The sequence below is a fragment of the Ostrea edulis genome, chromosome 8, assembly GCF_947568905.1.
Source record: "Ostrea edulis chromosome 8, xbOstEdul1.1, whole genome shotgun sequence".
NCBI classification, from domain to species: Eukaryota; Metazoa; Mollusca; class Bivalvia; order Ostreida; family Ostreidae; genus Ostrea; species Ostrea edulis.
In genome coordinates, this window is record NC_079171.1 from 63,821,647 (window position 1) to 63,847,757 (window position 26,111).

General features: G+C 35.8%; 1 protein-coding gene across 2 annotated transcripts in view; it reads right to left on the bottom strand.

Moving 5' to 3' along the window:
* Nucleotides 1-982: 982 nt before the first annotated feature.
* The window catches only part of LOC125661857 (probable nuclear hormone receptor HR3), a 29,698-nt gene continuing 4,569 nt past the window's right edge, over nt 983-26,111 (bottom strand). The window contains exons 2-12 of one of the 2 annotated variants that reach the window (XM_056146644.1): nt 22,360-22,512; nt 21,561-21,662; nt 19,675-19,760; nt 19,303-19,444; nt 17,643-17,727; nt 14,120-14,304; nt 11,903-12,024; nt 10,472-10,604; nt 9,755-9,862; nt 8,475-8,591; nt 983-6,606 (exon numbers count right to left, since the gene is read on the bottom strand). In XM_056146644.1, the coding sequence (XP_056002619.1) occupies nt 6,350-6,606; nt 8,475-8,591; nt 9,755-9,862; nt 10,472-10,604; nt 11,903-12,024; nt 14,120-14,304; nt 17,643-17,727; nt 19,303-19,444; nt 19,675-19,760; nt 21,561-21,662; nt 22,360-22,512 (1,490 nt within the window). In that variant the 3' untranslated portion in view covers nt 983-6,349. Of the gene's footprint in view, nt 6,607-8,474; nt 8,592-9,754; nt 9,863-10,471; nt 10,605-11,902; nt 12,025-14,119; nt 14,305-17,588; nt 17,728-19,302; nt 19,445-19,674; nt 19,761-21,560; nt 21,663-22,359; nt 22,513-26,111 lie in introns of both variants that reach the window. The other variant, XM_056146643.1, reaches the window with a different exon arrangement.

Below are 26,111 nucleotides of genomic sequence, written 5' to 3' on the forward strand. Positions count from 1 at the left end.
TCGCAATAGAAAGGTGTGATAACGCAATACAAACACGTGATATCGCAATAGAAAGTTGTGATAATGCAAAACAAACACGTGATATCGCAATAGAAAGATGTGATAATGCAAAACAAACGCGTGATATCGCAATAGAAAGATGTGATAACGCAATACAAACACGTGATATCGCAATAGAAAGATGTGATAATGCAAAACAAACACGTGATATCGCAATAGAAAGGTGTGATAACGCAATACAAACACGTGATATCGCAATAGAAAGATGTGATAATGCAAAACAAACACGTGATATCGCAATAGAAAGATGTGATAACACAAAACAAACACGTGATATCGCAATAGAAAGATGTGATAACACAAAACAAACACGTGATATCGCAATAGAAAGATGTGATAACGCAATACAAACACGTGATATCGCAATAGAAAGATGTGATAACACAAAACAAACACGTGATATCGCAATAGAAAGGTGTGATAACACAAAACAAACACGTGATATCGCAATAGAAAGATGTGATAACGCAATACAAACACGTGATATCGCAATAGAAAGATGTGATAACACAAAACAAAGGCGCAAGGTTATACCAACATTTGCATCACAAATGTCGTACGATGGCTCGGCTAAACTCGGCCGATTCCATATCACTGTGCAGCGAACGAAGATCCGGAAATGTCGAATGCCACTGAATCAGACCTTTGTTGAATTGTTAAAGCATTCTTTGTTGTACACATCCCGAGGGGATCCGGGTTAGAATAGGTCCTCAGTACCCCTTGCTTGTCGTAAGAGGCAATTCCTTCAGATGAGATCACAGAAACCGAGGCCACATGTCACAGGTGTGGTACAATAAAAATAATCGTACGTGCTGCGTATACGTCTAAATTTTGCAGCCCTTTACCGGCAATGGTGACGTCTCCATTCGAGTAAAAAAAAATTCTCAGGAGAGACGTAAAACAAGATACAAGCAAGCATTCCTTATCGTACACTGATGTTTATTTAATAAATCAATGAGATACATCAATGTACAGCATACATATATTTATATATATATATAACATTTTTATCATGTAAATCACGAAAAAAAATATTTCATTGGATAAATGTGTTATGAAAATATGATTTCATGTGTTGCTGACTGATAAACAGTCCTCAGACGCCCAATGATACCGGACAAGACAACATGCCGTGAAGTTTTAATGATGAGCAAATGCAAGTCTAGGGGGGCGGGGTGGGGGGCGGGGCGATGGCTTCAGCACTTTATGAAATTGATCTGTAAGTTTGATCTGTAAGTTTAGTGTGTCCAATTGGTTTTTATTTCCTAACTTTTATAAAAATAAACTTAGCGAAAATAAAAGTCCAATGCTTGAATTGACAGGCTCTCTGTATCATTTCTAAGCACGAATTGGCTCACAAAAGCAGTGGATTTACACACCCTACAACACCGCAATAGAGCTATTTACACCAAAATAAAAACATTCCTAAACATTTCGTAAGAATGAGGAATTTAATTTCACAGAACCAACAACACTGTTTGTCCCCCTAAATCAACAGAATTTTTTTTAAAGTTTAAATGAACAGAATCATTGGTAAATAATTACACAGACTTTTACTGCACCTTGTAACCTGAGGGTATTTGCTGCAAACAAAGTTGATATTAACAAAACTGACAGACAGCTAAATATCCCTCTAAATATGCTGGGCAATTAAAAAAACCCCATCTAATTAAAATTTTAACCACTTGTAAGGCACTTCAGATTGTACTGTAAATGTCACAAGTTACTATAGTACTAATAGTACAATTATCCAACACACTACAATGGAACTCTTCAATTTTAGAGGCAAAAATATTTGTTTGCAACAAATTGCCCGCGAATATGCATGCTCCTTGTCTAACCCCTTGATTTAGTGAGATTTTGTAAAAATATGAAATACATAATACATGCAGGTACATCATACATTTCCACCGTGTTATAGTGGCTGTACCTTCATTAGTACAAAACTACATCAAGTCCACAGGCCTGATCACCGCACACAATCGTAACTACTCGGCTATTTCCGTAACCGCAATCCGCTTACGGAAAAGGACGATCTTGATCCGATTGCATCAGACAGTAATTACAATTCATACATTTCATCAGATTTTGTTAAACAGATATACATGTGTGTGTGTGTAATGAAAGCTTTTTTTTTTAAACAAACCTGTATCTGAATGACTTAAGAAGAAACCTATGCCCGATTCCCAGTCTAATGTACGAGAAATCTAACATGGCCAGTAGGACACTGATGAACGATCGCATTTAATAAACGTGGCAAACAAAATATCCAAGACCCCGAAACGTGGATCTTCTAATAAGCTAATATATCACCATGGAAACGTAATAGGTCTAAACCTATTTTTAAGGACACAGGATACCCCTAGAAAATTACTATAAAAGTTTGTAAAACTATTTGTAAATGTTTTTGTATTGCTAAAAACTCATATTTAACACAACATTTTTTCGATGAAGCCACATCTATTTTTGCCAAATTCACACCAATCTTTAGTTAAAAATTCAATGGAAAAATGTACATTGTCAAAATTTTTAAATTTTTTTTTTAAATTGATGCATTTCGTGTTATTTATATAATGTTGCTTCATCTAATAATAGAAAATCCCATGTAAACTCGGCAAAATCCGACTTCATTTTATCCAAAATCGTGGTATCCTATGACCTTAAATGATTGTTTTCTCTTAAAAATCAATTTTGCTTCCTGGTAAAATTAAGAATGTAAAATTTCTTGGACACATAAATTGCCACGAACATGTCAATTATCAAATGATGTTAATTAAAACAATAATTTGTAAGTGAATAAGACATGTGGCTAACATTGACTAACGAAGTGAAAATAATATTGACACATGATTTTGGTATAGTCTGTAGTTTTTTTGGGGGGTATACACTGTACATATTTACACATTGTGTACACAACTGATTTGACCAACAAAAAAAAAAAAAGGGATAAAAAATGCAGTTTGTAACAAAACACCATGCACATAACAAATCAACAGCAAATAATAAAGAAGTATAACAAAAACGCCATTGTTTGAAATTTATAAACCTTAGGATATTCTGCAACCCTCCTCTGAAAACAACATCAACGCCACAATATTTTTTCATCACGATCACCTTTTAACAATGTATTACTTTATTTAACAAACTAAATGTACTCTGCTGTGCTGCTGCCCATTTCATCAAACAACCTTCAATATTTCCACAGGAAAACCGGTACCAGTGTAACTATAAATCTGTTTATACTTCATGTTAGTCATCCTCCAAACAGAAAACAAAATCAAGGTACCAGTGAAGATCCCAGGCTAATTTATCTACAGTTATCTGAAATTATTTACAATTATCTGAAACTATGTATAATTAATGTCAGCCAATTCCATCGCTTCTGACAACTATTTGGTATTATCTACAATCATTTGAAAGTGACAAGAACAAAAAAAAAAAACCTTTCATTTCTGAGAAATGGTGGTCATTAGTGAAATAAGTGTCCAAAACCCTTCCCAACAGGAATTCTCATTCTATCGTAGAGAAACAAAATGCAGAAATACCGATAAATCAAATGTTGTGTCAACGTAGTGAAGGATAGTTCCCTGAATTTAACCATCCTTTTAGATATCAGTGTAAATCGAAGAGGGAAAGTCAATCAAAAACTCCTACCATTCAAACACCCCTCTGACAAGAGAGACAACTCTTACATTAATAATCTATGTCCATGGGACTCGCCTCCAATTTTGTTGGAAAGGTACAGTATAAAACTTTTATTGCAATATGGGTATCTTTCAACCAAAAAAAAAAAAGAAAAAAAAATACATAAAAAAATAATTAAAAAAAAAAAATATTCCACTTGGTGGCTAAGGGATAGAGTGAAATAAAATTTGGCACAGTGCAATACGTAAGTCTTGTGGTTGTGGGAAACTTGTGAACAAGAGAAGAACAAAAAAATCCAGAATGTTCCCTTTATATTACAAACAAAATATCAAAGTCGTATTTTTGATTCTAAAGCAATTACTTGAGCTCTCTGTCCAAACTTCACTTCACTTTCCAAGGAGGAAAGTATGTACAGGTCATTATCAATCATTTAAAATATTCCATATTTTTCTTAAAGTTTCTATTTATCACCCCCCCCCCCCTTTTCCTCCTTAATAAACGCTTCACAACAATGCTAATCTGACTAAATATTGAATTCACTGTAACACACACGAATAGATTTAAAGCTTAGTCACATTGATACAGAGGAGGGAATTCAGGCCTTGATTTCTCGAAAGAAACTTAAGTCGAAACTTGGACTTAAGTTTGAAATTTTGACTGCTCAAATAAAAGTTAAACCTAAACTTAGTTAGAGATTTTTTCAAGAAATCCCAGAATGAATGTTAACATGTTGCTCCATGAAGTACACGATAAGCAAGAGGGGGGGGGGGGGGGTAATTTTTTTTTAAAAGAACGAAAATTATCTACTGCATATGTTTAAATGAAAATGTTGAAGTGTTGAGCTGAATTTTAAAATTATTTGGCCTGAAAATTAAATCTTAATATGTACTGAATCATTACTATGGCGACCAGTTAGAGGTACTAGTTTTCACAACAAAAATATTCAAAATTCAAGCACAGCTTCATGTATATATTCTTAAAAATGCTTCAATTATATATATATATATCCTTTCTCAGCTATATAAAAGAAAAATGCTATCTGTAAATATGAATAATACTCATCCAGTTTGACAGATCTTTCCTAAACTTTATGCAAGTCAATATCCCCCCCCAAAAAAAACCCACTCAAAAATGTCCTAATAAAAAAAAAAAAATAATACTTTTAAAATTGTCAAACTAGTGCATTAAAAAAAAATACAATTTGTTTCTGTGATGTGTAAATTGAAAGCTTTCTGATAGAAATTCGTTTTACTAACACAGAATATTTCAAACGCTGGTGATCGTCACACAAAGAACATCAGAAACAACATTGAGAAACACGGGCAGATAGACTCACCCTTTCTCATCCCAAAATAAGGTGAAAAATTCAGACACAAAACTTAAAACAACAAGCTTCTTTTGATTCCTGCATTAAACAAGTTTTTCCTTCACAAAAAAAAAAAAAACCAACAAAAAAAACACATCATATATCATTAAAATATTTCCTGAGGGGGATAAAGGGGCTTAAATTGACTCCTTAAACTAAATCAATACTTCAACTCACTACTGCATCTCACTTGAAAATTCAATGTTCTAAATTTTCAGATCTGAAATGGAAGCCTGTTGGTACTCTGCATGTAATGCGTTCTTCTTAAAAAGTAAAAAATACTGATATAGATAAAAATCATTTTAGTTGCGGGAAAGAAATCATAACATATTGTTTCCCACACAACAGCCGTCACCGAGTTTCTCCGGCCAACTCATGCCACGATATAATTCTATTTCATTTTTTCTTCTTCTACAATTTCCAAATTTGCAATGATACAAGTTGTATTCACAATAAACTTTTCTCTCTCCATCGTGTTTGCTACAAACTGTTCACAACAATAAAAATTTCTTTAACGACTTGAACATTTATAGTTTATATGCTGATTTAGAACTGTTCATCACGACTTGTTCATAACGAGCTTCCCCGATACACTGCTAGAACTGGGCAATAATCAGAAGAAACTTTTGTAAGGCAAATTCAACTTAATTAGTAGATTATCATCTGGGGTCACAAAAAAAAAAATATGGGGCGGGTTGGAGGATTTTATTTTTTAATTTATATTTCCCGAGAAAAAAAAATTAATGACAGAAGGCACCACACAAAGTGTTAATCAAGTTAACATTCAAGGAATCCTTGGTAGAAGATACAAAACCAACATTCTGTGACTTTAATCACTGGGAAGCAAGATTGTTTGAAATCGTAATTTTTGCGAAAATAAAAAAAATCGGGGTGGGCCCTTTTTTTTGAGGGGCGGGTGGTGATGATAATCTATCAATTAATTCTAACTGGCCCAATGTTAAGAATTAACTTCTCTCCGTATAGATGCGATGTGTTACAATAGTGAGCATGCTACATGCACAAAATCGGATGTAAAAACAATCATAACTAAATATGTAAATATGACCATATTTTCTTATATTTTTTTTTTCAAATGACATACATACCATCCATAAAAAAGGATGTTTATTTCAATGCTGTCCCTAAAATTCAAACAAAGCACGACACGAATCTTAAAACTCTGTTTGAAACATCAAACAACATAAGCAATGTGTTGTCGACTTAGAAAAAAAAACCCACTCTCCTCAATGAACAATGTTGATTCTTTCAGAAAGGACTCTATGAACCTTCCAAACCTTCCACACTGAAGAGTTCCTTATGAAGGGCAGGGAACTCTACATCGGGATTAGCCTGTTTGTATTTATTAAGAAGCACTATATGCTGCGAGCTGAGCTGCCGTAGACTCCATGTCAGCTGCATTAAACGCGTCAGGAGGTTCTCGTCTGTGTGGGTTTTACTTAACTCCTGTTTTAATGCTGTCAGAACCTTCTCGTTCAGTTTCTGTACATCGGCAATGTCCTTCAATCCAGGGCGATCTGTATAAAACAAAAAGTGCATGGAATATCTACTTGTAAAATTGTATGATGACCTGTATAAAAAAAAAGTGCATAGAATATCTAGTCAAATCTCATTATCTCGAACTTGATGGGACCGATAAAAAACTTTGAGATCTCCGAGGATTCGAGATATCGAGGTTAAAATACTTAAAGCATAAGTGGTTGGGACTTCCAAATCACTTTGACATATCCATGGTATTCGACATATCAGTGTTCAGGACACCGAACTTCAACTGTACATTTGTAAAATTGTCTAGCAAATTATTCAAATTCATGGGGACCAATTTTTGTGGATTGTTAAAATTTCCTTGCTTTGTTATAATTTCAAGGATATTGTTTCTGTACCGGGAAATGTCATATAACTGTATATCATGTTGTGGTTTGAAATCGATGGGACACCTTACTCTGCCCGATGAAATCTATTGATTCTACAGTATCTACAACACCTTGTTCAAAACATGGTTTCTAGAACTGCATTCAAAGCAAAGTGAGTGCAAGATCGACATCACTGTTGAGAATACCGGACACATACATTTATCCACAAAATAAATTTCTCACCCTAAACCTAATAGCAGAAGAAATTATTTCTCTCCATGTAATTTCCCCCACATTTGCTAATTACCAGATCAATCTCAAAAATGTTATAAAAGGTGAAGATAACGAACAGTGATCAATCTCATAACTCCTATAAAGGTGAAGATAACGAACAGTAATCAATCTCATAACTCCTATAAAGGTGAAGATAACGAACAGTGATCAATCTCAAAACTCCTATAAACAATACAAAATAGAGTTGGACAAACACGAACCCCTGGACACACCAGAAATGGGATCAGGTGCTTAAAAGGGGTAAGCATCCCCTGTATTGGTACCAAAAGAAAGGTCTGGTCAAAAGGAATACACAAGTGTAATATGAAAGCCCTATCACTAATCATTCAAAAGTTATGACCAAGGTTAACTGCAAATTCTATCCCTTTATCATTCCAAGGTTTCTTTAACCATAGTAAGTGAAAGCTGTGGTGTCATTCAAATTCTCTAAGGTTTAATGTTAAATTCTCCAGGTTTCAATGTTAAATTCTCCAGGATTTAATATTTAATTCTTCTAGGTTTAATGTTTAGTTCATTGGGTTTTAATGTTCAATACCCTGGCTTTAACATTTAATTTGCCACTTGCCAGGGTTAATTTTCATACATCATCAAGATTTGATAGGTTTGTCGAGATGTAATTTTGTTGTTGGGATTTGACAGTTTTGTTATTGGGATTTTTGGTGTGTTAATTAGTAGTTTGTACTAATTTCTCTAATGTGTCATCCCTCCTTAAGATTAGAGTTCTGTACTAATTTCTCTAATGTGCCATCCCTCCTTAAGATTAGAGTTCTGTACTAATTTCTCTAATGTGTCATCCCTCCTTAAGATTAGAGTTCTGTACTAATTTCTCTAATGTGCCATCCCTCCTTAAGATTAGAGTTCTGTACTAATTTCTCTAATGTGCCATCCCTCCTTAAGATTAGAGTTCTGTACTAATTTCTCTAATGTGCCACCCCTCCTTAAGATTAGAGTTCTGTAGTAATTTCTCTAATGTGTCATCCCTCCTTAAGATTAGAGTTCTGTAGTAATTTCTCTAATGTGTCATCCCTCCTTAAGATTAGAGTTCTGTAGTAATTTCTCTAATGTGCCACCCCTCCTTAAGATTAGAGTTCTGTAGTAATTTCTCTAATGTGTCATCCCTCCTTAAGATTAGAGTTCTGTAGTAATTTCTCTAATGTGTCATCCCTCCTTAAGATTAGAGTTCTGTACTAATTTCTCTAATGTGTCATCCCTCCTTAAGATTAGAGTCCTGCACTAACCTGCCCTGATTAACACGACAGCACTAAATAACGCCAGCTCACTCTCTGTCAGCTTCATGTGCATTATGGTCCGAACGAACTCAAATACTCGCTCCCGTAAATGGCACTCCTCTTCATCTGAAAAAAGAAGTGCAAATAATTTAATTTTACTTGTTACGCGCAATTTGATTGGTTCATTTCACTTAATCAACATTCCTTCTGTCGTATAAACAAAGTTCCCCTATAGTCCCGCTATATGACGTTACAATACGTTTGAACGTTCAGTTTCCATTTTGTTGCTACGGCGATATTGGTCCGCATCATATAAAATTGATATTTTTTTTTTTTAGAATTATTCATCAAATAAATATCAAACACAATTTACTAAATTAGATTATAAGAAATGAAATGTAATTCTTATTTGTTTTATACGATATAAAGTAAGTTTGGGCAGTTTACGTAATTTTATAAACCGCTTTGGATTTCTTTTCAAAATGAAGTAATAATTTGTAATTTGTTTACTGTAGAACAGCATACCTCCATTTTGAGAAAAACTTGAATCTGCACTATGTCATGAGATTTTCATGTAAATTTGTCCTAGACCAGTAGTTCTTGAGAAGAAGATTTTTAAAGATAATGTAATTAGTAATAAACTTTTTACAAGTTTACAGACAGACAACAGGCGATCAGAAAAGCTTGCTTGAGCTTTCAGCTCAGGTAAGCTAAAAACTTTTCTCTCATTGGGAATGGGGCTAGCTATCTACTTCAAATTTAAGAATTAAGATCCTCGCTGACAAGAGTGATAGTGATATGATAGTGATGGCATATTGAACACGGAAAAGATTGATAGTGATGTCATACTTACTGAATGCAGTGAAGATTGATAGTGATGTCATAATTACTGAACGCGGAGAAGATTGATAGTGATGTCATACTTAACGCGGTGAAGATTGATAGTGATGTCATACTTACTGAATGCGGTGAAGATTGATAGTGATGTCATACTTACTGAACGCGGTGAAGACTGATAGTGATGTCATACTTACTGAACGCGGAGAAGATTGATAGTGATGTCATACTTACTGAACGCGGTGAAGATTGATAATGATGTCATGCTTACTGAACGCGGAGAAGATTGATAGTGATGTCATACTTAACGCGGTGAAGATTGATAGTGATGTCATACTTACTGAACGCGGTGAAGATTGATAGTGATGTCATACTTACTGAATGCGGAGAAGATTGATAATGATGTCATAATTACTGAACGCAGAGAAGATTGATTGTAATGTCATACTTACTGAACGCAGAGAAGATTGAAAGAGGTACTACGGCATTTCCAAAGACGATGCTGTTCATCTGTTCATCATACACACGACAGGCTCGGATTAAAGCCAGCTCAAAACTCCCTGTATCACAGAAAAAACGTTAATCAGAGACCAGAAAAAAACGTCAATCAGAGACCAGAAAAAACGTTAATCACACGACAGGATCGGATTAAAGCCAGCTCAAAAATCCCTGTATCACAGAAAAAACGTCAATCAGAGACCAGAAAAAACGTTAATCACACGACAGGCTCGGATTAAAGCCAGCTCAAAACTCCCTGTATCACAGAAAAAACGTCATCAGAGACCAGAAAAAAACGTTAATCACACAAAAATCCGAGAGACGAATGTCAAGGTTTGACATTTAAATTCTATACACAGTATACAGGTATATGTATCCCTAGGCCTGACATTAAATTCTATACACAGTATACAGGTATATGTATCCCTAGGCCTGACATTTAAATTCTATACACAGTATAATGGTATGAATCCCTAGGTCTGACATTTAAAATCTACACACATCATTTACAGCACATATAAATTATGGTCCAAAATATAGAAAACTTTCAATATTTACGTTCAAATAATTTCCCCGAATCCTTCCTGCTGTTTACTACATTAAATCAATTGTTTGATCCACTCCTAAAGAATACATGAATCAAGTAATAAATAACTAGATCCTCCTCTGACCTGCTTTCAGCAGCATGATCTGATCGTCCTGAGAAAGGTCCATGAATCCCGGCAGCATTTTGGCGAACTCGATAATCTGTTGCACTGCAATCGTAATTTTCTCTGCCACCTCTGCCCACAACTGGCTCCGCGTCTGTTCAAAATAGAAATCACCTGATCAATTCTATTTTTAACTTTTAAGACCACAAGGCAGTCTTCATCAGACTGTAACCTCGGGACTTCAAAATCCTAAATTTACAGGTGTCTAGTAAGTCACATGGTGGTATAATAGATTCAACAATTCATGAAGTTAAGAACTGACATACTATGCTGGGTTGATTGATTGATGTTTTCCACCACACTTGACAATTTTTCAGTTATCTGGTGGCGCCCAGTTTTTATTGGTGGAAGAGAGAACCCAGATACAATGTACCTGGGAAGAGACCATCGACCTTCCGCAACAGGGAAACTTTCTCACTTACCGGCGTGAGTGGGATTCGAACCAGAGATGAGAGGCCGTGTGATTTTGAGTGTGATGCTCTACCCACTCAGCCACGGAGGCCCCTACTATGCTGGGTCTAAATGAAGAGTTGATACTATACTGGATTGAAGTTTACAGTTGATATGCTATGCTGGGTATAAATTTACAGTTGATGTGCTATGTTGTATATAAATTTACAGTTGATGTGCTATGTTGGGTATAAATTTACAGTTGATGCGCTATGTTGGGTATAAATTTACAGTTGATGTGCTGTGCTGGGTATAAATTTACAGTTGATGCGCTATGTTGGGTATAAATTTACAGTTGATGCTCTATGCTGGGTATAAATTTACAGTTGATGTGCTATGTTGGGTATAAATTTACAGTTGATGCTCTATGCTGGGTATAAATTTACAGTTGATGCGCTATGTTGGATATAAATTTACAGTTGATGCGCTATGATGGGTATAAATTTACAGTTGATGCTCTATGCTGGGTATAAATTTACAGTTGATGCTCTATGCTGGGTATAAATTTACAGTTGGATGTGCTATGCTGGGTATAAATTTACAGTTGATGCTCTATGCTGGGTATAAATTTACAGTTGATGCTCTATGCTGGGTATAAATTTACAGTTGATGTGCTATGCTGGGTATAAATTTACAGTTGATGTGCTATGCTGGGTATAAATTTACAGTTGATGCGCTATGCTGGGTATAAATTTACAGTTACTGATATAACTAATGCATTCATTTACAATAGATCTGTGGGTGTCTATGACATGTATGTTGTATTTACAGGGTCATCGAGTTCAAGGTATTTATGATGTCCTGAGTACTACTCATCATAGATTTGAAGGTCTCTATAATGTCCTGAGTACTACTCACCATAGATTTGAAGGTCTCTATAATGTCCTGACTACTACTCACCATAGATTTGAAGGTCTCTATAATGTCCTGAGTACTACTCACCATAGATTTGAAGGTCTCTATAATGTCCTGAGGGGTCATGCTGGATTTAATATGCTCTATCTGGTCTTTAGTGTATAGACACGTCCTCATGTGAGCCTCCGTCACAGCCTTCCCAAGCATCACTGTCAAAAAAGTTCATGATTCAGATCAGAAAGTAATGTCAAACATGTTCATGATTCAGATCAAGCATCACTGTCAAAAAAGTTCATGATTCAGATCAGAAAGTAATGTCAAACATGTTCATGATTCAGATCAAGCATCACTGTCAAAAAAGTTCATGATTTAGATCAAGCATCACTGTCAAACATGTTCATTATTCAGATCAAGCATCACTGTCAAAAAAGTTCATGATTCAGATCAGAAAGTAATGTCAAACATGTTCATGATTCAGATCAAGCATCACTGTCAAACATGTTCATGATTTAGATCAAGCATCACTGTCAAACATGTTCATGATTTAGATCAAGCATCACTGTCAAAAACGTTCATGATTTAGATCAAGCATCACTGTCAAACATGTTCATGATTCAGATCAAGCATCACTGTCAAACATGTTCATGATTCAGATCAGAAAGTAATGTCAAACACATTTAAAATTGAGAGAGAGAATATATAGAGAAGAAGAGAGAGATTGATAGAGAGAGGGAGAGAGAAAATATATAGAGGGAGAGAGAGATTGATAAAGAGGGGGAAGAGAAAGAGAAGAGAGAGAAGTTATCTTACTGCATGATTTTCTAAATGAATGAAGCTTTAAGTACCCCGTGTATTTTACCTATTTTTGAAATATTGGAGCTGAAGCAACCCCCCCCCCTCTTCAATATTACATAAGAATATTACGATACTCCTATGAAGATTACTGCCACAGTGGTCTAGAGGCAAGAACGTTCGCCCCGCATGCGGAAAGCCAGGGTTCGAATCCTGGCCGCAACAGATGTAGGTCGTTAAAACAGGTAGTGAGAGTTCCATCGACAAACGCTTGGCATCATGTGTGAATGTCACGATTGCTAGAAAAACCCCGCGTTCGTACAAAGACCTATGGAGATCGAAAGTTTGATGTAACAGCTGCCACACTATGAAACAGTTTACCGATAGACATCCGTTCGTGTGGCACTGTCAAAAGTTTTAAGACAAACCTCAAAACATATCTTTTTAGGAAATCTTATAACCATATTTTGTAATATATTCTTTTTTAAAGTAAAGGCTGGTTTGTCACATGAAATCGTAATGTTTAAATTGTTTTATTTTATTTGGATGTTATATTTTATGCTCTGATTAATCTTATCATGTTTTACATTTTACATTGTTAAAGCGCTTAAAGTAATTACAAATTATATAATGCGCTATATAAATGCCGCACATTATTATTATTAATGTCACAGGTCCTCAGAGATGACCTTAAAATGGATGTCCCATGTCACAGTAGTTGTGGCATGCTAAAGAACCCTCACTGCTCAATGGCCGTAAGTGCCAAGTGTAGGTCTAAATTTGAAGCCCGTCAATGTTCTTGGTGATGTCTCCGTATGAGTGAAATTTTTTTCGAGCGAGACGTTAAACAATCAATCAATGCGAAGAAGATTATAGCGATTCATTGTCTCGTGGGTATAGCAGTGTTTTCATCAAGGTAAATTTGACCAATGGGAACCAGTTAATAATCAGTGTCAATTCAGAGCTTGTACTGTTAGGTGTTTGACTGCAAGGTAGGCTTTCGGCACACTATTTTCAATACACATTTCATTACACTTAATAGATGGGAAATCCTATAGCCGGCAAAATATCTTCTACAGGCTTTTATTGAAAATACTTAAAAAAAGAAAAGAAACCAAAACAAGTATTTTTCGTGTCTGACTGCAACTTTTTATGAACTGAACTTGACAAAGAAACATCAACCTGAACCCAAAGGAATCGAATGAATGGAAGATGCATCGATTCTTTCTGGTGGCATGTTCACGTAAAATACTGTGGAATCATTAGATTCCGTGGTGGCTCAATTTTCGTGGAATTCGTGGGTACCCCTCACCCACGAATTTACATCCTTAACGAATAAAGAATCATAATTACATTCCAGAGTTATCTTTCTTACAAATATATAAATCCACGAAATTACGTCCCCACGAACCCGTAAAAATTCAGCAATCCATGAAAATTGGCCCCCATGAATTTAAATGATTCTACAGTAACATGTGCAAGTATATATGTGTCATCGTCCTCAACACTTACCTGGATCCATCAGATCCACGGCCCTCAGGAGAGCGATCGGATGGGGCTGAGAGGTGACTTGGGGAGAGCTGTAGGCAGGGGGTTCCGGGGAGACGGGGGTTTCTGGCTGACTCTCCGAGGCTGCTGGAGAAGGGAGGGTGTAGGCGTAGCCATTAGAGGTATACATCAGGTGACAATCATTGTATCTAAAAATAGATATATACACCTGCACTGACCTATATAGGTATGTCAAAGGTTCCTGTCCAATAACAGTTTGTAACAGGGATCAAATATTGTACCATGATCAAATATTGTAACATGATCAAATATTGAACCAAACACATCTCTCATGTCCAATATAAAAACAAGTCTCTTATATCCAATATAAAAACAAGTCTCTCATGTCCAATATAAAAACAAGTCTCTCATGTCCAATATAAAAACAAGTCTCTTATATCCAATATAAAAACAAGTCTCTTATATCCAATATAAAAACAAGTCTCTCATGTCCAATATAAAAACAAGTCTCTCATGTCCAATATAAAAACAAGTCTCTTATATCCAATATAAAAACAAGTCTCTCATGTCCAATATAAAAACAAGTCTCTCATGTCCAATATAAAAACAAGTCTCTTATATCCAATATAAAAACAAGTCTCTCATGTCCAATATAAAAACAAGTCTCTGATATCCAATATAAAAACAAGTCTCTCATGTCCAATATAAAAACAAGTCTCTCATGTCCAATATAAAAACAAGTCTCTCATGTCCAATATAAAAACAAGTCTCTTATATCCAATATGAAAAACAAGTTTGACAATTTAGGTTATTTAACTGAAAATCTGGCAATAAGCCTGACCACGGTAGTTGTGCCGTAAACCAATGAGAGTATATATGAGGTCCATCTTTTCTTCTTGATTTCTATAAACTGTCCATCACACAACCATATCAATGAATCAATCATATCAAAGTACATGTTGTACAGTTTTTTGACAATACACAACAGTTTTACATTCTGCTAGGGGGCTAATACATGTAATTTAATTATCTAGAAAATCTTCTGAATCTTGTTCAAGACATTTTGCAGGTGTTCTTGGAGCAGGAAAAATGTGGGTTGCTTTGTGTGGGTCGATTACAAATCAACAGCTGCAGTGTTAATATGGGAACTAATAGATCTATGTGGGAGAGAAACGGGGAAACACACATGATGGCCAGCACAAAAATCAATTTCATTTCTCACAAGTACAGTCAAACCTTCTTATTGCAAACACAACCGGACAAAGAAAAATCTTCCGAGATATCCAAGGGTTGGAAATACTGAGGTTAAACTACACATGGGACTTCTAACTCACTTTGGCATATCCATAGTATTTGAAATATCGATTTCAAGACACCCAAGTTCAACTGTATCTTAATATGAAGGAAACAAACTTCCTTCTGCTTTCCAATGCAATACACATCACAAAGTAAAAAAAAAAAAAAAACACCAAAAAAACATCAACAAAATGTGTCTCTGAAACTCTGAGGCCCCGTATGGCTGCATAGTTGATAACGGCCTAGGTTAAGAGGTTTCCAAAAGTGGGTCAAACTCCCAGATCAAGGTCACAATTTTGGTAATAAAACAAAGGTCTTGTCACAATGAATACACATGTGAAATCTGAAAGCCTTACCACCACCTATTCAAATGTTATGGTTAAGGTTCAAGTCTTAGCAGACAAACAGACAGACCACAAACTATATGTTCCCGAAATCTCTGTTTCCAGGGTAAGCTGTAAATATAATTTATGATTCAGAAAATCTGCTAAGATGCGAGATATCAAAAAATAATAGTCTGTCTAAATTTTGACACTCATCACAAGATTTCTTGAGAAAAAGGTCACAGATTTGTTGTAGCCTAGGTTATTTACAACTCTATCAAATCAAATCTTGTAATAAAAGACTGTTGATTCTAAGAACAGTTAAACGTACAGTCATTTGTCTATTTTCACTTTCTGTTTTAATTTCCGCCTACATTTCCATGATCTCCATGATGACTTCTTAACTCTGTGATTTGCTGAATCTTGTCAGCTCACAATATACCTAACATTTAGTCGACATAATAAATTCGACTGCTACAGGTAAGTTTTACCTCCCCTAGAAAGATATGTTATCTTCTACATCCCACTAATATTAACACCTGGTGTCACTGGCCGAGATTGTTAATTAGACATGATCAATAATTTCACATAGAAATGTTTACGTACATGTATATGCAAACTTCATCAGGTAGCCATTCCAAACTGTCAGATAGAGTGTTTCTCTAATTTTTTAACTGTTTAGCCACTCCTTAAAATCTATCTATCTATTTGGGGGAATTTATAATACTTTAAATAGACTACTTTAAAAAACTCATTTCTATATGATGAAATTTTGTACATTTGAAGTTTTTTATCTACTAGCAGGGGTTTTTAAGGTCTTGATTTCAAGGGTCTGGGCCTTTCCAATTGGGAAAAATAACAATTTGCTTGAAATTGGGGAAAATGTTTCAAAGAAGTCGGGAGAAAACCAATTCAGAGTGCATTAAGGTTTAATTGGACTCCTTCTGACTTACAATTTGGTCAAAGCTTACCTCATTCAAATAAGAAAAGGCAAAAAAATTAGGGTTACTTAACAATTTTGAAGCAAACATTGTAATTTGTGGGCCTGTGAAGAAGATTTATGAACGATTTGGCTACCCTGCTACGTTTTCATTGTTTGGGAATTTAAAAGCAAAAAATTGGGAAAAATACCTGGTTTTTAGCATTGGGAATGGGGCCTTATTTCGGCCCCCTGCAGACCCTAAAAAATCCCTAACTAATATACAACCTTTTCATATCTATATTACATTTATAATGTAGCAATATGTGTTGCTTGGTCAACAAGCAGTAATTATTAAATACCTCAAAAGGAATTTCTAACCTGTGCAAATTAGTTTAAAGTTTACATTTGTAGCTCAATAACAAGCATATTGCCCCTATTTTTCTTTTGGTGTTTAATTCTCCTCTAATGTAGATATATATCAGAAAACATTAGTTTAATTCATTTCACATTGATTTTTTTCCCCATGAGAAATCAAATGAAATGTGAAAAACAAATTCCCATTTTTAACACCCCCTACCTTACTTTACAGAATATGCATGGAAAGAATATGTGCTCTGTTTAATATTTTGGTTATCAGTTAGAGAGTTTCATTTCTAAGATAAAGTTTGTGTACATACCATTTACGGTTTCGATCTGTCACAGCGTTCAACATTTCTATGACTTCAGGAGATTAGGACACAGGTTACAACTTTTAACTTAAAAGCTGTTTGGATTATGACTTGTGGGTTGCTAGGATACAACTTGTGGGTTGCTAGGATACAAGCCTTAAACTTGTGGGTTGCTAAGATACAACAACTTTTGGGTTGCTAGGATACAACTTGAGGGTTGCTAGGATACAACAACATGAGGGTTGCTAGGATACAAGTCTTACATAGAAAACTGATTGTTGTTGTTGCTAGGAGGCATTCCACACGTGGTATCGTACCCGTTCATGCGTGACTGCTTTACATAATTTGCCTCATCTTCCACCCTTTCTCTCTGTTTCTTCGACATTCTACCAAACTTCACCGCTGTAACACAAAATTCCACCTTGTTAAAATCAGAGGTTAAACAGTGTCGTCATCAGGACAAAATCTCAAGCTATGACGATTCATTGTACACTTAAATTCAACTTTTTCTTGGATAAAATAATTCATATTCAATTGTACAGTACAACATACTTATAGTGAAGAGCTGGGGGGGGGGGAGGGGGGGTGTGTGAACAATTTTAATTCATTACAAAATGTAAGTCATCCTACATTTATCCAATTAGTCATTATATAAAATACTGAATAAGTGTCAAAATTACAGAGAATGAAAATCATTTCACTATAAGCCTTAACTCATTATAAGTGTTCGCTGTAACAGTGTTTTACTGTAAGTGTGAATTCATTATAAGGGTGTTCTCTGTAACAGTGTTTTACTGTAAGTGTGAATTCATTATAAGAGTGTTCTCTGTAACTGTGTTTTACTGTAAGTGTGAATTCATTATAAGTGTGTTCACTATAACCATGGTTTACTGTAAGTGTGAATTCATTATAAGTGTGTTCTCTGTAACCGTGTTTTACTGTAAGTGTGAATTCATTATAAGTGTGTTCTCTGTAACCGTGTTTTACTGTATGTGTGAATTCATTATAAGTGTGTTCTCTGTAACCGTGTTTTACTGTAAGTGTGAATTCATTATAAGTGTGTTCTCTGTAACCGTGTTTTACTGTATGTGTGAATTCATTATAAGTGTGTTCTCTGTAACCGTGTTTTACTGTAAGTGTGAATTCATTATAAGTGTGTTCTCTGTAACCGTGTTTTACTGTAAGTGTGAATTCATTATAAGAGTGTTCTCTGTAACCGTGTTTTACTGTAAGTGTGAATTCATTATAAGAGTGTTCTCTGTAACCGTGTTTTACTGTAAGTGTGAATTCATTATAAGAGTGTTCTCTGTAACCGTGTTTTACTGTAAGTGTGAATTCATTATAAGTGTGTTCTCTGTAACCGTGTTTTACTGTAAGTGTGAATTCATTATAAGTGTGTTCTCTGTAACCGTGTTTTACTGTATGTGTGAATTCATTATAAGAGTGTTCTCTATAACCGTGTTTTACTGTAAGTGTGAATTCATTATAAGTGTGTTCTCTATAACCGTGTTTTACTGTAAGTGTGAATTCATTATAAGTGTGTTCTCTGTAACCGTGTTTTACTGTAAGTGTGAATTCATTATAAGAGTGTTCTCTGTAACCGTGTTTTACTGTAAGTGTGAATTCATTATAAGAGTGTTCTCTGTAACCGTGTTTTACTGTAAGTGTGAATTCATTATAAGAGTGTTCTCTGTAACCGTGTTTTAATGTAAGTGTGAATTCATTATAAGAGTGTTCTCTGTAACCGTGTTTTAATGTAAGCTAAGTACGTCTATATGTACAACAGGTATCTCACTCCTTCTCCAATCTGAGCAAAAGTCTGATGGACAGAAGTAGTGAAAGTAGTAGTTCCTCGTGCATTCTCCAAAATCAATACCACCCCTCCTCATCAGTTCAATTCACTTATCAAGCACCCTGGATTATCGCGATTATGTCCTAAAACAGACAACACTCAGCGACTAGTCACGGTCTACTTACCGTCCCGAGACATCCCTAGTGCCAGGCACTTCTGAAGGCGACAGAACTGACATCTGTTCCGGTTCACTCGATCAATGACACAGTTTTTGTTTCTAGGACACTGATAATTAACCGGACCTGCTTGACTTCGACGAAAAAATCCCTAAAATAAAAATCACAAAATCACTGAGTCAATACCACTTAAAAGATCACATATTGATAATAGTTAAAAAAAATACTGTTCAGAAAAAATCTGATAATTGTTAAAATAATATTAACATTCACATTTATAATAAATCTGATAATTGTTAAAATAAAATAAATCTGATGATTGTAAAATTAAAATTACCATTCACATATATATTTAGAGATGACAATGAAATGAATTGTTACCTTACAGCCTTCACAGGTGATAATCCCGTAGTGCACACCTGAGGACTTGTCCCCGCACACCTTACAGGGAATGACCTCGATCTGAGCTGAAACACGAAAAACATCAACGTCACTTAATGTCATTACATTCAAAGAATAACCTCGATCTGAGCTGAAACACGAAAAATATCAATGTCACTACATCCTAACTAAACTTCCTTACAGGCAATAACCTCGATCTGAGCTGAAACACGAAAAATATCAATGTCACTACATCCTAACTAAACTTCCTTACAGGCAATAACCTTGATCTGAGCTGCAACACGAAAAATATCAATGTCACTACATCCTAACTAAACTTCCTTACAGGCAATAACCTCGATCTGAGCTGAAACACGAAAAATATCAATGTCACTACATCCTAACTAAACTTCCTTACAGGCAATAACCTTGACCTGAGCTGCAACACGAAAAATATCAATGTCACTACATCCTAACTAAACTTCCTTACAGGCAATAACCTCGATCTGAGCTGAAACACGAAAAATATCAATGTCACTACATCCTAACTAAACTTCCTTACAGGCAATAACCTCGATCTGAGCTGCAACACGAAAAATATCAATGTCACTACATCCTAACTAAACTTCCTTACAGGCAATAACCTCGATCTGAGCTGCAACACGAAAAATATCAATGTCACTACATCCTAACTAAACTTCCTTACAGGCAATAACCTCGATCTGAGCTGAAACACGAAAAACATCAACGTCACTACATCCTTAAAATATTGATTAAGTCTAATCCAGGGTTCGAAATTACCTCATGTCCGTAAGTCCGAGACTAGTAAAAAACGTGTCGGACTAGTAAATTCTCTATAGCACCAGTCCGTACGGACTAGTGAAAATCTGGAAATCAATCTTGAATTGGTTAAGATTTTAGCAAGATTTGTCCGAGTCTCTTAGATGTTTGAACTTATGGTCGATTACCTGCATGGTTAAGTGTTTGCATGACTATGACATCCTGATCTTCCAAACACATGGAGTGCGTTCGAGACCGCCGTTCTTCAAACGAGCACAAATTCCTGTCGATTCCGAACGCAGAGTATGCATCACTAGAACAGGTTCAAGAACTGCAAATAGTGTGGTCTAAGAACATGCACGTTTGTGCGCACATGTTCTCGTCATTCACGACTCTAACACAGGAGTTCGTAAGCTCATGGCTTGGTCAATCGAGTGAATTTTATTGAATTTATTGATAAAATTTCAAACACCTGTGACTCTAAGAACTGAGCATGAAAATAACAGGAATGTCGATCTCGAACGCACTTATGTAGTTATAGACGTTTATAAAAGGATTAACTCGGAGGTTACTGTATGCTTCTATGGATCTTGAATGCAAAATAAAGTATGGTGGTCTTTCTCTTCTGTAGGTGTCAGAAACTGAATTGCTTGCAACTGTGATGTGTTTGGTTTAATTATTACTATTTAAAAAAAATGAAGATCATTTAGTATATTAATATGACAGACTAGTGACATGCTTTGTGGACTAGTGAACATCAATAGTGACTAGTTCGTACGGACTAGTGCTTGAAAAAGTTAATTTCGAACCCTGTAATCTGGTTGGAATACACTTAAAAGAATTTCACCGCTTTGTCTTGGGGTATAACGGTAGGGAGGGAGTGCGATTAAATAAAGAGAAATGTGAAAACATTGGTCTCTTAAGGATTTCCGACCGTTGTCCGATATAAATATTCACCTTTGGTGTCTCTGAGGGTTTCAGACTGCTGTCCAGTATAAATATTTACCTTTGGTGGTCTCTGAGGGTTTCAGATCGCTGTCCAGTATAAATATTTACCTTTGGTGGTCTCTGAGGGTTTCAGATCGCTGTCCAGTGTAAATAGTTACCTTTGGTGGTCTCTGAGGGTTTCCGACTGCTGTCCAGTTTGGCTTTCTGAGGGGGGCTGCCATGAATCATATTTTCTGTGTGGCCATCAGAGCCTGGCATCACTGCAAATAAAGTAAAATGTTTACAGCCATTGCAACCATGTTAACAGCAATTTACAGTCACTGTAACAGCCATTATAATGTCAGTATAAATATATAAAAACTTTACATCTACTGTAACATTAGTATACAGCTGTTATAATGTCAGTATAAATATACAAAGCTTACAGCCATTGTAACCATGGTAACAGCAGTTTACAGCCTGTTATAATGTCAGTTCAGCCTAATGACTTCAGGGAGAGACAAACATTTTTTTATTCACTTGTCCCCGGGCAGGTGACAGGTCTATTGTTTACTTACCTTCATAACAAACAGTAAAATACAGATAAATAACACATCTCAAGGAAAACAACGCGTGTTGGCAATGGTACAGAAACCACAGCAACATGAGATGTACATCACGTTTTATATTTCAAATTTTTATCCATGGCCAAGTTTTTTTTTCCATTTTGAGAAATGGTCCTCAAAAATTTACCGTAATATCTACTCACTTTTGAGCTTGTACATGTAAATTTATCAAGCTTCACTTTGATACAACTTTGAACACTTTAATTTATCTTTTAATACACTCACTTTTGAGATTCTCAATGTTAAATTCAACTTTGAAACGATCCCTGTTTATCATGTATACTCACTTATGAGACTGTCCATTGTAAGCTGTAAGCTTAACTTTGATATGATTCCTGTTTATCATACTCACTTTTGAGATTGTCCAGTGGACCTCGATGTGGAGATTTATTCACGCTGACCGCTGGGGGTGGGATGATCTGCATCATGCCCTCTGAGGACATGTTCACTGAACCATGGTCAAGGGAGGAAAGCGAGGATTGGTCAAGGGATGTGGCAGAAAAGTCTGTCAAGAAAAAATGAAACTTCATAAACTTGTACCACTACATCACAAATCAAGCAAAACAGCCTGGCTGTCCTTCATGCAACAGTTAATTAAAACAATAATTAAATCAACAACTAATTAAAACAAGATCTTCTATCTGCTCCGATACTCTGATGTCACTGCATGATATAAAGACCTGACGACTTCACGTATGGGGTCAAATCAGAATGAATTTTAGATAATCCAATCAAATCATCGCCGGCAAAATTGTTGGCGGTAGGAATAAAGTTTGGTGTTTTCTTCATCCTCAACAGTGAATTTTGAATAACAGAAAGAAGAAAAAAATCCTGTTTGCCCCCCCCCCCCCCTTCAACTGAGCGTTGAATAATACAGATGGAGAAAATGATCCCCCGATTTTTAAATATTTCTAGACTACCCCCCTTCCACAGTCATTCTAAGTACTCCGGTATCCCAGAATAGATAAAATAACTATTTCTCCACACATGCCATGAGATTGAAGTTAGAAAAACCATGATCCACCCCTACAATTTCATTCCTCAGTGCCCTGTCCTTGAACACTTAGTGGATTAAACCAAACTGATAAGAATATGGCTAGCATAGTTTTGAGGACATGGCTACATATTTCCAGCATGAAGAGGCCTAGTTCATTGCCACCCCTCATCCACATGGCTACCCCTCATCCACATGGCCACCCTTCATCCACAGGAGAAAACCTTGTATAAATTCCTATTCTAATCATAGAGATTTGTATTCTGCTGTCTGTCTGTAATGGTCTTGTTTCCGTGTTTGTACATGACGAGGTGTAAATAAGCTTCGTCGGTCTCTCATAACTATCTCTGTTTTACATGCTATAGTAGATTGTAATGTTCATAACTATCTCTGTTTTACATGCTATAGTAGATTGTAATGTTCATAACTATCTCTGTTTTACATGCTATAGTAGATTGTAATGTTCATAACTATCTCTGTTTTACATGCTATAGTAGATTGTAATGTTCATAACTATCTCTGTTTTACATGCTATAGTAGATTGTAATGTTCATAACTATCTCTGTTTTACATGCTATAGTAGATTGCAATGCTCCGTAAACATGGGTAGAAAAATACTGACACTCATTCCAACCACACTGCTATACTGATACATTCAACGTGTGAAAGATGTGGGTGGATCCAGGATTTTCCCCTCTCATGGGTGGAACCGAAGAGGGGAGGGGGAATTAAAAGTTGATAACAACATAACAGCTCGGAGTTTATGCCATTTGCTGACATGAGAGAAAATTCCCAGTATGCTCTATTTTGATGCCATTTTTCCAACTGAAAAGGAATCCAAGCGGTCCAATTCTCCTACTGTAGAAGAAAACCCTACTTTGATAACACATACATATGAGTAATTATAAAACTCCCAGTCACCATTCATTTTTGTTAATCAGGTAATAGTGGGCAGGTCACAGTGGACAGGTAACAGTGGACAGGTGTACTTATGTAGTATGTTCTACAGGCATCATCAGCTCTGCTATAATCCAGAAGAGCAGGTTTCAGACCTGTACACCACTGTACAGATTTATCACCATTATATATAGTGAAGAGCCACACAAAAATTAATCACGTGGTTTCACACGCTGTTTCAGAAATAGGGTAGGTAGGTTGGGTTCTTGTGGACGAAGCATTAGAAAAGTCTGTAACTCTAGTGGATATTTAAGGAGGTACTCTACATCGTCAAAATGGCCGACTTCCTTTTAAAACATGGATGAAAATAAGAATATTTAAATGCTTTCTTTGTAACAGTTGTTTTATCATGTTATGAAAATAGCTAGCATAGCAGGAAAAAAAAAAAATAAAAACCCATGTAAGCTTACAGGACTAACAAGCATATAACTGCTACACATGTACTGTGGTGTGTACTATGAGGTCATGTGCGAGGTCACGCTATACAAGATCAGCCCGCCCTTGTTAAGGACACCGTTTACTTTGGATACAAGAGCTGTAAGGAACATTATCAAACACAGGTTTCAAGATTATGAACAGCAGATGTGTGTGTGTGTGTGTGTGTGTGTGTGGGGGGGGGGGGGGGGGGGGGGGGGGGGGGGGCAGTACTTAGATTTGGAAATATATTGGATTTCTTTTTTTTTTGGATTGGGAATATTTAAATTAACATACAATCACTCTCATATTTGTTTGGGTTAAGTGCTGTGTTTAATTTTCTTTAAATAAAGACAGACTCGAGCTAACTTCATTACAAGTGTTCATTCTGTCAACAACCCCCCCATCACACTACATAAAGTGTACTCTAGGAATTGCTGTATTTTTCTGTATTTTGACACTAGTTGATCATTTGAGAAACACATCTTTACTTTCATTGTCTCAAAATTGGGGATTTCTAAACAACCAATCATGAAATTTCCAACTGAAATGGGGATTCATTTCTTTCATCAGACCCAATTTAGGAAGATTGATGACCCAAGTGGGTGTGTGGAAAGAATACTGCTGATAAATTTGTTTTCACACTAGGTCTATTGACACTGTCCTCAGATCCCTCACTACCCCCTACACTGAAATGAACACTCTAAAGCCCTCACTACTCCCTACACTGAACACTCTAAAGCCCTCACTACTCCCTACACTGAACATTCTAAAGCCCTCACTACTCCCTACACTGAAATGAACACTCTAAAGCCCTCACTACTCCCTACACTGAACATTCTAAAGCCCTCACTACTCCCTACACTGAAATGAACACTCTAAAGCATAAATGGGAACAGACACCCACCCTCCCCTCTATATCGGATTATTCTCCATGTTTCTGTTTTTTACTTTCCTTCTTAAAGACCTAGTCTACAGGTATTGTGATGTCACAAAATCTAAAGGAAAACAAATTTATAGAAAGAAAAAAATAAAAACATTACTTACTCGGATTTTGCGGAAATATATAATTCCACACTTCTGTCGGAATTTCCGGCCAATTAAAATCCTCAAATATCATTTTCCTTTTTAAAAGCAATGTCTTTAATCTACCATTTGAAAAATCCTTTCTTTCTTCCAAGCTTTGCTATTAACAGTTACAAAACATGCACTTATAGACACACATATTCCCGGTCCTGACCAATACATGCACAGTTAATCTATAGGTCTATATTTTCAACAACATATCAAAAACTTCATGTTTAAAAATAATCCCAAGTGAAAAAATAATCCCAAGTGAAAACAATGTGTTTATGTATAAACATCCATCCAGTTTAATTTCAGTTCAAAATTCAAAAATAAAAAGAAACTGCCAATGGCATTGTGTAGTTTGTGTGTATTGAATGCGAACAGACCGAATACACACTCTCCAGCCTCAATAGTCACATTCACAGAGAAAAACCACTCAGGAGCTGGTCAATGACCGAGGAGTCACTGACTCGGGTTCAATCAACCGCGCACTTTTCAGAAGCCTTCTTCTCTCTATGGATCAATAATTTCTCTCCTGCATGTTTTACAATAGCCAGCTATCAAGACAAGGTTCAACAACCGAAACATGATGGCAATATTACCTCTCGACTGGAAACAATAAATAATTCATTTGTTTGCTTTGGGTTTCATCATTGTTTTAGGTATCAACA